This window comes from Schistocerca nitens, chromosome 2 (assembly GCF_023898315.1).
Source record: "Schistocerca nitens isolate TAMUIC-IGC-003100 chromosome 2, iqSchNite1.1, whole genome shotgun sequence".
Taxonomy (NCBI): Eukaryota; Metazoa; Arthropoda; class Insecta; order Orthoptera; family Acrididae; genus Schistocerca; species Schistocerca nitens.
The window spans coordinates 266,218,237-266,232,251 of NC_064615.1; the positions used below are offsets into that span (position 1 = coordinate 266,218,237).

At 39.2% G+C, this 14,015-nt stretch overlaps 1 protein-coding gene across 1 annotated transcript in view; it reads right to left on the reverse strand.

Annotated features, from left to right (window-relative positions):
- Positions 1–14,015, reverse strand: part of LOC126236005 (zinc finger and SCAN domain-containing protein 2-like) — a 205,314-nt gene that overhangs the window by 147,223 nt on the left and 44,076 nt on the right. Inside the window, exons 5-6 of the mRNA XM_049945014.1 lie at positions 12,491–12,646; positions 6,141–6,278 (exon numbers count right to left, since the gene is read on the reverse strand). Of these exons, the coding sequence (XP_049800971.1) occupies positions 6,141–6,278; positions 12,491–12,646 (294 nt within the window). The remainder of the gene's footprint in view (positions 1–6,140; positions 6,279–12,490; positions 12,647–14,015) is intronic.

Sequence of the window (14,015 nt, forward strand, 5' to 3'; positions counted from 1 at the left end):
CAGGCTGGACAGTGAAGGGGGAGGCGTATTTATAGCGATAAGAAGTGCAATAGTATCTAAGGAAATTGACGGAGATCCGAAATGTGAAATAATTTGGGTGAAGGTCACAGTTAAAGCAGGCTCAGACATGGTAATTGGGTGTCTCTATAGGCCCCCCTGCCTCAGCAGCTGTTGTGGCTGAGCACCTGAAGGATAATTTGGAAAATATTTCGAGTAGATTTCCCCACCATGTTATAGTTCTGGGTGGAGATTTTAATTTGCCGGATATAGACTGGGAGATTCAAACGTTCATAACGGGTGGCAGGGACAAAGAATCCGAAATTATTTTAAGTGCTTTATCTGAAAACTACCTTGAGCAGTTAAACAGAGAACTGACTCGTGGCGATAACATATTAGACCTTCTGGTGACAAACAGACCCGAACTATTTGGAACAGTTAATGCAGAACAGGGAATCAGCGATCTTAAAGTGGTTACTGCATCGATGATTTCAGCCGTAAATAGAAATATTAAAAAAGGTAGGAAGATTTTTCTATTTAGCAAAAGTGACAAAAAGCAGATTACAGAGTACCTGACAGCTCAACACAAAAGTTTTGTCTCAAGTACAGATAGTGTTGATGATCAGTGGACAAAGTTCAAAACCATCGTACAATATGTGTGAGATGAGTATGTGCCAAGCAAGATCCTAAGAGATGGAAAAGAGCCACCGTGGTACAACAACCGAGTTAGAAAACTGCTGCGGAAGCAAAGGGAACTTCACAGCAAACATAAACATAGCCAAAGCCTTGCAGACAAACAAAAATAACGCGAAGTGTAAGGAGGACTACGCGAGAGGTGTTCAATGAATTCGAAAGTAAAGTTCTATGTACTGACTTGGCAGAAAATCCTAAGAAATTTTGGTCTTTATGTCAAAGCGGTAGGTGGATCAAAACAAAATGTACAGACACTCTGTGACCAAAATGGTTCTGAAACAAAGGATGACAGACTAAAGGCCGAAATACTAAATGTCTTTTTCCAAAGCTGTTTCACAGGGGAAGACTGCACTGTAGTTCCTTCTCTAAAGTGTCGCACAGATGACAAAATGGCAGATATCGAAATAGATGACACAGGGATACAGAAACAATTAAAATTGCCCGAAAGAGGAAAGGCCACTGGACCTGATTGGATACCAGTTCCATTTTACACAGAGTACTCGAAGGAACTTGCCCCCCTTCTTGCAGCGGTGTACCGTAGGTCTCTAGAAGAGCATAGCGTTCCAAAGGATTGGAAAAAGTTCACAGATCATCCCCATTTTCAAGAGTGGACGTCGAGCAGATGTGCAGAACTATAGAAATATATCTCTAACGTCGATCAGTTGTAGAATTTTGGAACACGTATTATGTTCGTGTATAATGACTTTTCTGGAGACTAGAAATCTACTCTGTACGAATCAGCATGGGTTTCGAAAAAGACGGTCGTGTGAAACCCAGCTCGCGCTATTCATCCACGAGACTCAGAGGGCCATAGACACGGGTTCACAGGTAGATGCCGTGTTTCTTGACTTCCGCAAGGTGTTCGATACAGTTCCCCACAGTCGTTTCATGAACAAAGTAACAGCATATGGACTATCAGACCAATTGTGTGATTGGATTGAAGAGTTCCTTGATAACAGAATGCAGCATGTCATTCTCAATGGAGAGAAGTCTTCCGAAGTAAGAGTGATTTCAGGTGTGCCGCAGGGGAGTGTCATAGGACCGTTGCTATTCACAATATATATAAATGACCTTGTGGATGACATCGGAAGTTAACTGAGGCTTTTTGCAGATGATGCTGTGGTGTATCGAAAGGTTGTAACAATGGAAAATTGTACTGAAATGCAGGAGGATCTGCAGTGAATTGACGCATGGTGCAGGGAATTGCAATTGAATCTCAATGTAGACAAGTGCAATGTGCTGCGAATACATAGAAAGAAAGATCCCTTATCATTTAGCTACAACATAGCAGGTCAGCAACTGGAAGCAGTTAATTCCATAAATTATCTGGGAGTACGCATTAGGAGTGATTTAAAATGGAATGATCATATAAAGTTGATCATTGGTAAAGCAGATGCCAGACTGACATTCATTGGAAGAATCCTAAGGAAATGCAATCCGAAAACAAAGGAAGTAGGTTACAGTACGCTTGTTCGCCCACTGCTTGAATACTGTTCAGCAGTGTGGGATCCGTACCAGATAGGGTTGATAGAAGAGATAGAGAAGATCCAACGGAGAGCAGCGCGCTTCGTTACAGGATCATTTAGTAATTGCGAAAGCGTTATGGAGATGATAGATAAACTCCAGTGGAAGACTCTGCAGGAGAGACGCTCAGTAGCTCGGAACGGGCTGTTGTTGAAGTTTCGAGAACATACCTTCACTGAAGAGTCAAGCAGTATATTGCTCCCTCCTACTTATATCTCGCGAAGAGACCACGAGGATAAAATCAGAGAGATTAGAGCCCACACAGAAGCATACCGACAATCCTTCTTTCCACGAACAATACGAGACTGGAATAGAAGGGAGAACCGATAGAGGTACTCAAGGTACCCTCCGCCACACACAGTCAGGTGGCTTGTGGTGTATGGATGTAGATGTAGATGTAGTGTGAAAGCACAAATAGGAAAAGTTAATGGTTTAAATTTATGGAAATACTGTAGCTACAAGAAAAGTTAAGCTTTCACAGATAACATTGGTCTTTTTAGTGTGTCTTACACTTTAAGATACATCTACACTTTAAGATACATCACACAACTGTGCAAGTAAAATTTTAAACAGTGACATGAATGTCTGGTCTTCTGGGTTGGAAATTATTCTAAGTGGCTGGTCTTGAAAGTTTTAATTTTAAATGGGACTCAAACACTCTGTGATTTAAGAAATTCATTGCATATTCTCACACCTAACATAGTTCACCTAGCGTAAAAGAAAATGTTCTTTGAAAATAATGCTTTTCGAAGAACCATTCGCAATATTTTTCTGCAACCTCTTAGACATGGGTTCTTTTCAGCAGCTGTCAGAGAGCACAGAAAACAGGTGATACTGTGCATGGACAGTTATGGTGACGTAGGAAGCCCATACATTCGTACACATATAGCATTAAGAGATCTTACATGACGTCTTAAAATAAATACGACATCAGAGGATACACCAAGAGCACAGGAATTTTGTAAACCGTATTAAATGCATAATTCAATTTAAAGGACACATTCATATGTCCAGATTCACAATTATTTTGGGATGCAAATTTTCTTGGGTTACAAGTAGTGTATTGACTTAGGTTTCATTCTTTATTACGGCATAATGGCAAATGTGCCAGAAGATGAAAATCTGCACTCAAAATTAACTGAACAGTTGCAACTAGCCAATAGTGTGGAATGCAATACTTCGTTTCCTATCAACTGACTGCATTTGCGGAAAAGATTAATAAAGGCGATATTTACTTTGCAAACCGATGAAAATAACTTCATTGATGTGCAGGGGGATTAACGCTTCACTGCCAAAAACGTGGAAATAAAATCAAATCAGAAAACTGAAATTAATAACAGCCTTCTGTAACTATGTGCACATATTTTAATTTACTTGATAGCTCCCGTCCACAGAAATACATTTTGCTTTCATTTGACGTGTGAACTGTAGATGAAGAGGAAATAGGACATCAGGAAACAGTAAAATCACTAAACATAAACATGGGTCACTATCCTCTTCCCCATTAAAACCCAGATTGCTCTGCGCATGCGCGAATCTGGCAGTTTGGGTACGCCAGAAAAATTTTTCTGTGTAGCATGACTGTTTCTTGCTACTGCTGCAGCCACATTTAAAGCAGCCATAAGCGGGAGAAGGTACTGCTCACACCCAACTCAACTGCACATGCACACGAACCCACTGGTAACTACTCAAAATGAACTTAATGTTGTAACGCCACACTCATCGGAAGCAGTTTGCTGTTATGGAGTATTCCATAGTCTTCGTCCTGAAGTCTTTGTCACATTTCGCTGTTTATCACTTCTTACCAGCCAAAATCACAAAAATTTTACTGGAGACTAAAACAATTAAAAATTCCCACAATTCTAGAAAATTCCCGGGTTTTTCCCAGTTTTCTCCCAGATTAAAAAGAAATCCAGGTTAATCTTGGATTTCCCAGCTGTCCCGAAGCATATACACCCTTTAATAACTACACTGTTATAATACAGTAAAATATAACCAATACTTCTAACTTGTCAATGAAAATAATCAAGGTTTGAAAATATAATAACGGATGGATAGAAAAATCTACTCATCAAGCAACAACAGAAGAAAAGACATAAAAGGAGTGGAAATGCACGAGACCTCTGAGCCAAGGCTCTTTCTTCTGGCAAAAGGGTTGAAGGGAAATGAAGAGGGATCATGGAAAAGGACTTGTGAGGATCCAGGTTAAGGAGAGCCTTATTGGGTGGGATGAGATGGAAAAACCAATTGTCGATGAATGCACCGGACGCAATTTGAAAATCTTAGAAATTAAAGGTAGGAGGTAGGGTAATAAACAAAACTGAGAATACTGAAAAAAAGAAAAATAAATAAACTTTGAAAGATTCATTAAGAGTGGAAAGCTAAGTGTATTATAGGTAGACGGGAGGAAGAGTGGGGAAAAACAGACAGGTCGGGGGGGGGGGGGGGGGGGGGAATTGAAAAGTGAATGGGGACAAAGAAAAGGAATAGTTACTGAAAAGAAAAACTGAGACCACAGAAATAAACAAAAATTTAGGCCAAGTGGGTGGCAAGAACCAAGCACACATTCTACAGCCAGTTCCCACCTGCTGAGCTTTGAGAAACTAGTAGCAGGAGGGAGAATCCAGATGGTATGTGTAGTGAAACAGACATCAGGGTCAAGACTGTCATGTTGTAGAACATACAGTGTAACAGAATATAGTGTGTTTGTGTTTCCAGTACACAACTGTCTATGCCCTTTCATCCTAACAGATAACATGGTGGTAGCTGTAGTAATGCAGAAGGCCGAATACTGTTTACATAACAGTTGGTACACAACACTTTTCATTTCACAGTATAGTTCTGAAAGTTACAGGGCTGCTGGAGTTGGCAGTAGGAAGGTGCACTGGGCAAGTCTTAACCAAGGACTGTCACAAGGTTTGGACCCTTAGAGTTAAGTTCTGAGGTCTTCAAATTGTGTCCGGTGCAGTCATCGACAATCAATCTTTCCTTCTTGTCATGTAAAGTAAGTCTCCTCTGAACCAGAATTCTGTATGACTTTTCCATAACTATTCCCACCTCAACCATCCTTTTCCTTTGCCTCTCTTCCTTTCTCTTCAACCCTTCTGCCAAAAAGAGGCTTCTACAGCTCGTGCATTTCCACAGCTTTTGTGTGTCTTCTCCTGATGCTGCTTGGTGGACAGACTTTTTATTTGCCCATATTATATTTCAATATTACTGCTATTTTACTGCCTCTCAAGTAGGCTATGTTGACTTCTTGTGGATGTATTAATGGAATTTAAGACAATTATCACTGATTTCCCAACCAACATGTAAAATGGAAGAAAATCATCCAATACTGCTGTGTGTGTGTGTGTGTGTGTGTGTGTGTGTGTGTGTGTGTGTGTAAAAAATTACTGCATGTCAATGGCGCAATAAAAGATATGACAGCAACACGTTTTTACAACAAAGCACTAATTGCAACTAAGATAAATAACAATACTTAATATGTATGTAAGTCAACAAATGAAACATAGTTTGCCAGCCAAAGCAGATTCTTGACTGACATTCGCAGTCACTATACTCTATCATCCCTTCTCAATGAATGCCATACAATTTCAGTTTGCCTGAAAAGTCACATATTTAGTCACTCAAACTCCGTTCTTAATGCAGAGAACAAGATACTTTCGATCATCTACCACACTTTTTGTTTTGTTTTAATTTCTTTCAGTCATTTAACTTACATAAGGAGCTTACTTTTGACATGCTTAATATTCTCTTTGTGCATTTAATCATTATAATCATAGATTCGTTTGTCACCTTCACTGCAGGATGAAATTTTTATCTGTTGCCTATGTATAACTACACTTGTAACATTAGTCACTTTAAGAGTTATGCCTATGCTATTATAACATTAGTCCAGTCAAAACAAAGTGTAAAGCTCCTACCTGTTGTTGCGGCTGCTGCTCTGTGTGATGAGGCACTAATGCCATTGTGTCTGTCGCCGCTCCAATTCCCGACTGGCCATTGACACAAGTCTGCTGGGCAACACTTTCCTGTGAGTTCTTTCCGTTCTCACAAGCCTGCTGCCAAAATTTAATCAAAACACATGAATAATTTACAATGAATGTGTAGGTAGGAAAGATCAGTAGAAAAATATAAAACTAAAAGGAACCACAACAAATTACAAAAATGCTTAATTAGGCATACATATAGATTACAGCTGTTACATGAGAAAAATCACTCCCCTATAGGAAAGACTGTAGCCTCATAAGCCCTCAAGAACATTATACCTGATAAATTCAATGTGTCAAAATCCAGAATAGTAGTGCAGGATTAATTTTACACATTATAGTGCGCGTGAGCTGCGCCCACACACACACACACACACACACACACACACACACACACAATTTAATTACCTTACATGATCTTGATGATGATGATAATTTGGTAAAGGCAACTTCCAAATCGCGTTTCCAACAAAAAGTAGATCCTTTCCTTGTAAATTTGCTCATACTGTGTTAAACAAAATTTATTTGTATCCAGCTAAACACTTCAACTGGTATTTTCTTTCCAGAATGAATCTCATGCTCCATCATGGAGTGATGTTATGAAACTCCCTTACAGATTAAAAATGTACACCAGACAAGGATTTGAACCCGGAACCTTGACATTTGCGGACACTGCTCTTATCTGTCTGTATAATTCAGCTGCTATGAGCACTGCCAGAGAAAGGCAAGGTTTTGAGTTTGAATTCTGGTCTGGCACACAGCTTTAATATGTCACGAAATTACACACTTCACTGCTGAGTGAAATATTAATTCTGGAAACAAACCCCTAGGCTGTCACCAAGTTGATTCTTCGTACTACACTTTTGTCCAGGAGTGATAGTCCAGTACGGTACGTGAAGTGAGGAAAGTAAAAGAGAGAGCTCCTGACAGGACTAAAGCTGTGAAGGTCACTGCTTCAGTACGCTTCACAACATACCGACTAAAGCTGTGATGGTGGGATCTTCAGTACAATTCACAACATACGACAATTCACTGCCAATTGAAAGATTCATTCTGGAAGCTGTTGATGTTAGTTTTTACTTCAGTTAGGAATTAGATTACACTTTTTGATATGGTATCAAATAAATACATTGCGACCATAGACCCACTATTGATATAACCCCATCCAAGCGACAGCAGCGCCACCTGGTGAGGAATGACTGATTGTCACAACAGTGAGCATGCCAGCCGTGTAAAGAATGGAGAAGGCGCGCAATCTATCTGAGTTCGACCAAGAGCACGTTGTGATGGTCCGGAGGCTTGGCATGAGGATTTCAGAAACTGCTCGACTTGTTGGGTGTTCGAGGAGTGCTGTGATGAGTGTCTTCAACATGTGGCAAGCAAGAGACTTTGATGGGCGAGGAATATTGTACACTGGTTGCAGACCATGTACACCCCTTCAAGATGATCATGTTTCCTGATGGCAGTGGCATTTTTCAGCAAGATAATGCACCATGTCACAAGGCCAGCAATGTGATGGAGTGGTTCGAGAAACACAGTGGCGAGTTCAAATTTACGTGTTGGCTTCCCAACTCACCGAACGTGGTGTCAGAGCTCTTGACCCCTCCACAGAATCTACAGGAATTAGGTGACTTCTGCGTGCAGATGTGGCGGCACCTCCCTGACCTACCTAAGCCTCGCCACTCGTCAACTCCTCGTCGCTGTTATCGGTGGCAAAGGTGGACATACCGACTACTAGGTAAGTGGTCATAATGCCCTGGCTGATCAGTGTATATACACATATCAAAATGTATAACCTAATTATTAAATATATTGTGTACACATTTATTAAATATATTGTGTACACATTTATTAAATAAATGCATTGCAAAGAGTCATCAAAATAAGGCCATATACATGAACAAGACCTGCACAAACTGAAAGAATTCAGACAGACTGTGAAACTTAGATAATGCTAAAGCAACGCATTTCTTGAGTACTGTTCGAGTGTTTGCGATCGCCACCTGGCTGGATTAAAGAAAGACACCGAAGCGATTCAGAGGCAGACTGCTAGATTTAAATGGTAATCCCTGGAGGGAAGACGATGCTCTTTTTGACAAGTACTATTACGGAAATTTAGAGAACCAGCACTTGAGACTGACTGCAGATTGATTCTACTGCCATTGACATATTTATTGCATAAGGACCATGAAGAAAATATGACAGAAATTAGGGCTCTACAACAGAAATTAGGGTTCATATGGAGGCTTATCAACATTCGTTTTCTCCTTGCTCTATTTCTGATTGGAAGAAGAAAGGAAATGATTAGTCGTGGCATGTGGTATCCTTTGCAGTACATCAACAATGACTTGTGGAGTGTGGATGTGGAAGTAGATGTATTGACAGAGGTATCAAAATCAGATTTTAAACTGCAAAACATTTCTAGGAGTGAATGTGGACTCTGACTGTAATTAAGTGATTATTAACTGCAGATTTAAACTGATGAAATTGAAGAAAGGTTGGAAATTAAGGAGATAGGACCTGGATGCATTGAAAGAACCAGAGGGTGTTGATAGTTTCAAATGGAGAACTGGGCAGCAACTAACTGAAATGGGGGAAAAGGATATAGTAGAAGATACATAGATAGTTTGGAAAATGAAATAACAGAGGCTGCAGAGGATCAATTGCTAAAAACACAAATCTTAGAACAAATCCTTGGATAACACACAAGATAAAGAATTTAATCAGTAAAAGGAGCAAATGTAACAATGCAGCAAATGATGATGCCAAGTAGGGAATGCAGCTGATTAGAAATGAGGTTGACTGGAAGATAAACTGACAAAGAAGGTACAAACAGCAAGGCTGTACAAGCATGAGCCACTAGGGAAAGATACCTGCTGCCTATGGGGAAAATTAAGAGAGATATTCGAAGACAAAAGAATCAGATGTAGGAATATCATGACCCCAGATGGCAAGCCAGTAGTAAGGAAAGAAAGAAAAGTTGAAAAGCAGATAGAATACGTCGAAAGGCTGTACAAGCAAAATGAACTTAAAGGCAATATTATACACTGTCAGGAAAAAAAATAAATAAATAAATCAGAGCACCAAGGAGATGTACAACATAAACGAAAGTTGGTAGGCGTATTTCTACACCTGAAAAGTGATGTCTATTCAACGTGCCAGTTGCATAAGAGTAGCGCTAGTAGCACTACTATCAGGATGCAAATCAGCTTTACTTTAAATACCTTTGAGGACGTGGTAAGTTGATGTTATTCAAGAATGCTTTTAAGACAGCAAAGACCCCATTATCAACACCTCACTGAGCTTGAACGAGGGTTAAGAGAACCTGGATGTTCCTCCTGCAATACTGCAGAAAGGCTTGGCAGGAATGTAGACACTGTACACGATTGCTGGCAGCAGCAGTCATGGGAATGTACAGTTGCAAGAAGACTGGCTCTGGATGGCCACGTCGCACAACCAAGAGGGAAGACCACCATTTCCAGTGTATAGGTGCGGTACATCATACTGCATCTGCATCAGCAATTTGAAGTGCAGATGGCACCACATTGTCACAACGAACTGTTCAAAATTGGTTACTTCAGGGACAGCTCTGAGCCAGACACACTATAGTGTGCAATCCAGTGACTCCAAACCGCCACCATTTGCGACTTCTGTGGTGTCAAGTGATAATTCACTGGAGGCAACAGGATAACGCTCACCCACATACTGCTGTTGTAACCTACAGAGTGGCCACATGTTGAACTGGCTTGCCTGTTGAGCACATATTGGACATCATCAGACAACAACTCCAGCTTCATCCACAAAAAGCATTAACCATCTCTGTATTGACTCACCAAGTGCAACAGGCATGGAACTCCATCCCACAAACTGACATCCGGCACCTATACAACACATTGCATGCACATTTACATTCGAAGTTCTGGTGGTTGAACTGGTTATTAATGTACCAGTATTTCACGTTTGCAATGGTTTATTTCAAACTTACATAAACCTATGATCTTGGAATGTTCATCACTTAAATATTACCTAGAAAAATGTGTTTCCGAAATTTCATCACTCGATTATTTTTTGGTGGTTTGACTTGTTTCTGTCCTTGTACAAACGGAAGAGGAAGTAAATGATGGCAAGATTACTGCGAGAAGAATTTGACAAAGGCATGAAAGACCTAAGTTGAGACAAGGCCCTTGGAGAAGACAACATTCCCTCGGCATTACTGAGATCCTTGTGAGAACCAGCCATGACATTCCTTCTGTGTGTAAGATATATGAGACAGGAGAAATGGTCTTGGACTTCAAGACGAATGTAATAATTCAAGTTCCAAAATAAGGTATGTGCTGACAATTGAGAATATTATCAGACAATTACTTCAATTAATTTAGGAGCACAGGTAACAACTCAGAACGACTGATGACAGAGTACAAACTTGGAAGGGAAAGAATCGGGGAAAAGGGGGGGGGGGGGGGGGTTGGAACTACAAGCTGGACATGTCTGTTACAAAGGAACCATCCAACAATTCACATTAACAATTTTAAGGATATCACAGAAATACTAAATTTCAATGGTTGGACGATTTCAAACCTGTTACTCTCTAATGCAGGTCCAGTGTCAACCAATGTGCTGCATTATTACTTTTTATTTCTTCCCATTTTGTATATATGAACTGTTTGTGAAGTGACTCTGTAAACAAGGCACCCCTGCTCTTACTTTAAAATTTATGCATTTACAGGAGTGTACTGACTCCTAAAACATCATAGCTAATTGTTGGACTGTTTCATTCATTTGGTATTTTTGTGCTTCAGATGTTTTGTTATCTCTTGCAGTTTTGTTTTTCGTTGTCTCACTCTCATACGGTACGAACACCATTCTGCTGTGCTCATTGTAAAGATTATTACGTAAATGATAATTAGGGTTTCTTATATAGTATGAAGTTAAATTTATTCTGCCTTTTTATTTCCAAGAAAAACCATGTCACTTTTATATTATTTTTAATTTGTATGATACATTACCAGAGGATCGTGGCTGGAACAGAGGCATTAATGGCGCATTGTTAGAGGACATTGATGACCGGTTGTTAAATTTCACTGTGTCTTACGTTATGTGTCCCTGAGGCAGTTGGACCAGTCATTTTATTTGTATCTTGCAGGATTTTCATGCAAGCTACACAAAGAATGATTCAGTCATTCGTCTACTAATAATAACATCGCCGTGTGGCATACACCAGTCGGACACAGACCCCACAAACATTTAAAAGATTTTCATGGTGGCTAATTTTCCCTATACGTCGCATTCTCAGCTTCACTCTGAACTTGGTGCGATGCATTAGTTGTATTACCACAGTGAGCTGTATGTATTGTGGACGACAATACACACAACAACCATCTGCTGACATCTACCTTTCTTTCAAAAAAATTATATTAAATCATTCAAATTACTGTTTTTTAAATCTATTTAAGGGTAATAATGTGTCAGTGTCACATCGTGTAGTGTCATATCCAAAGAGAGTGGGAGAGCTTATAACAGGATGTAAAGCCAGTAAACCAGTATGTTGCACACGTCTTCCCTCATATGCTGCTGATCAATAAGATTCTTTTAGTTTATTTTAATCAAGAAGGATTTTCACGATCCCACTTCAATATGGAAGTATCTAAAACAAGGTTACAACAGTCTTAACAATATGGCATGTACCTAAACAAAGAGTAACATTTAGGTTTTTCAGCTTGGAATAGTGATGTCTATCTAAAAATGTCATCCAGTTACGCAGATTTAGAATTTCTACTGTTTCCTTAAAATGATATAAAGGAAAAAGGTAGGCACTGGTGAATCCTAAACTTTTGCTACATTTTAACTACTAGGTACGAATTTTTATGGCTCTGCAGAATTGTGTGTTTTGTTTTTGGAGCTTCGTGACATATCATAGCAGTATGCTGGTCCAGAACTTTACTCCCGAACCTCATCTTCCATTAGATAATTTCAATTTGTTTTAATAAAGCATTTCTATTGCTTAAATTTAGTCCAAAACAATTTTAATAAGAACCATATATTCCCTCTTACACTCATCATTTCTCATTTCTTTTTTCTGTACCTATTCAACATCAGAAAGGTCCCCAGTTATCATCTTATTTGTCTACTATAGAAGATACATTATTTAATGAGTAACTATTATGCTCAGTTAAATGACTTTTAATCTCTCTTCAATTTATATTCAGCAAATCATCCTACAAGAATACTAATTCAGATTAGTAATAACAATGCATACCAAAACAAAAACAGAACAACATTCTTACTCGAGATGGCTGGATGTACACTTGTGAAAGTGGACTTGGAAATAAATTTGTGAGAACCCAGTATTTTGCCACACTAGAGAGGGCAACAGCTGTTCCCACACGTAAATCAGCTGATGTTCCTGTATTTCTGTGAACAGCAGATGCTGATGCTTGCTCCTGAAATAGAAAAAGTAAAAATGAATTAACATGAATGCAGCAGCACAATATGGTACTCCTCTCTAGAGCCTGTGTAACGGCAGAATGACTCATGCGTGCATAGTAACAGATGGTCTGAAGTGGGTTCAGATGAGCACATAGTTCTAATTTTCATCCACTAGAGTACAGTAGTGGACACAGACATTCAAGAAACAGGTCAAGAGAATGTTTTTGTGAATTGTTTTGTTTAATTCTTGAAGGCTGTTTTGTTTATTTATGTTTGTACAGTTTTGTATATGCTTTTTTTTGCAGTGTGAATGACGCGTGAATGTGGTCTAAAGTAAATACATAGATCATTGTTCTACTAATGAACACTGTGTGAGAAAGTTTTAAGACAGTGTGAATGCAGACGACAGGGAATATTGTATTATAATATGTTAAGTAAGTTTATGGTAAAAGGAAAGCTAATTCGAATGCAAATGAAAATAGTTAACAATGTAAAGTATAAACAAAATATCAGAATGTTAAATACTTATTTCGCGAAAAAGTACAGTTCAAAAGTGTGTTATTTGTTGATTGGTTAGTGAAGAAAAGTGCGGACTAATGTGGGAGAATAATGTTTTTCTATTGGCCTTAAAGAAAACTGGCCAATCAGAACAGAATATTCTTCGTGTGTCTTTTCTCTTGGAGATAGAGAAAGCTTACACCAGTCTAAGTAGTCGGAGACCAGCCTTTCAATAGTATGGTCGTGTGTAGTATGAGCTCCGAAGAAAGTTATAGTTTGCTGGTTTTAGTTGCGCTACATGCCTCACAAGTGTTTTAAAGTGAAGGCATATTTATTCCCGTGTGTTTTTATAAAGTATGGATTTTTAAAGTAATTTTGTGTATGAGAAAAGACAGTAATTCCTGCATGGCGTATTGAGCAGATCGGTGACCAAAAACTTGAGTGCATTAGACATTGATAAACTTAATAAAGTAGCGAGGATTTTTATTTAAGAGCAATCCATATTTAGCAGCTGTTCGGATTTCGGAAAATACGTTACCATAAACTTGCTAATGTGAGTGAAAGGGTTTGTGCGTGACTCTGTTAGGATTAGCACAGGCTTGGCAGTGAAGGTGTAATTCTTGACTTCAGGATATACTGTAGTTTTGCCAGTATTTCCACCTTTCCTTCAAAATGAAGACCTTTTCCCAATTCTTAGAATACTTATGTTGTATGAAGCCTGGTGCGAGTTGCAGTACAATAGGTTTCTGGTCGGCTTTCCTACCGGCAATCTGCTGCAACGAGTTGACAGGTCGGTGCAGGTAAAAGGACAAAAAAGGAACCGTGCCGCTGCAATGGTTGCACTACGTAAAAACAATGATACTTGTGGTTAAGTTTACTGAAAAC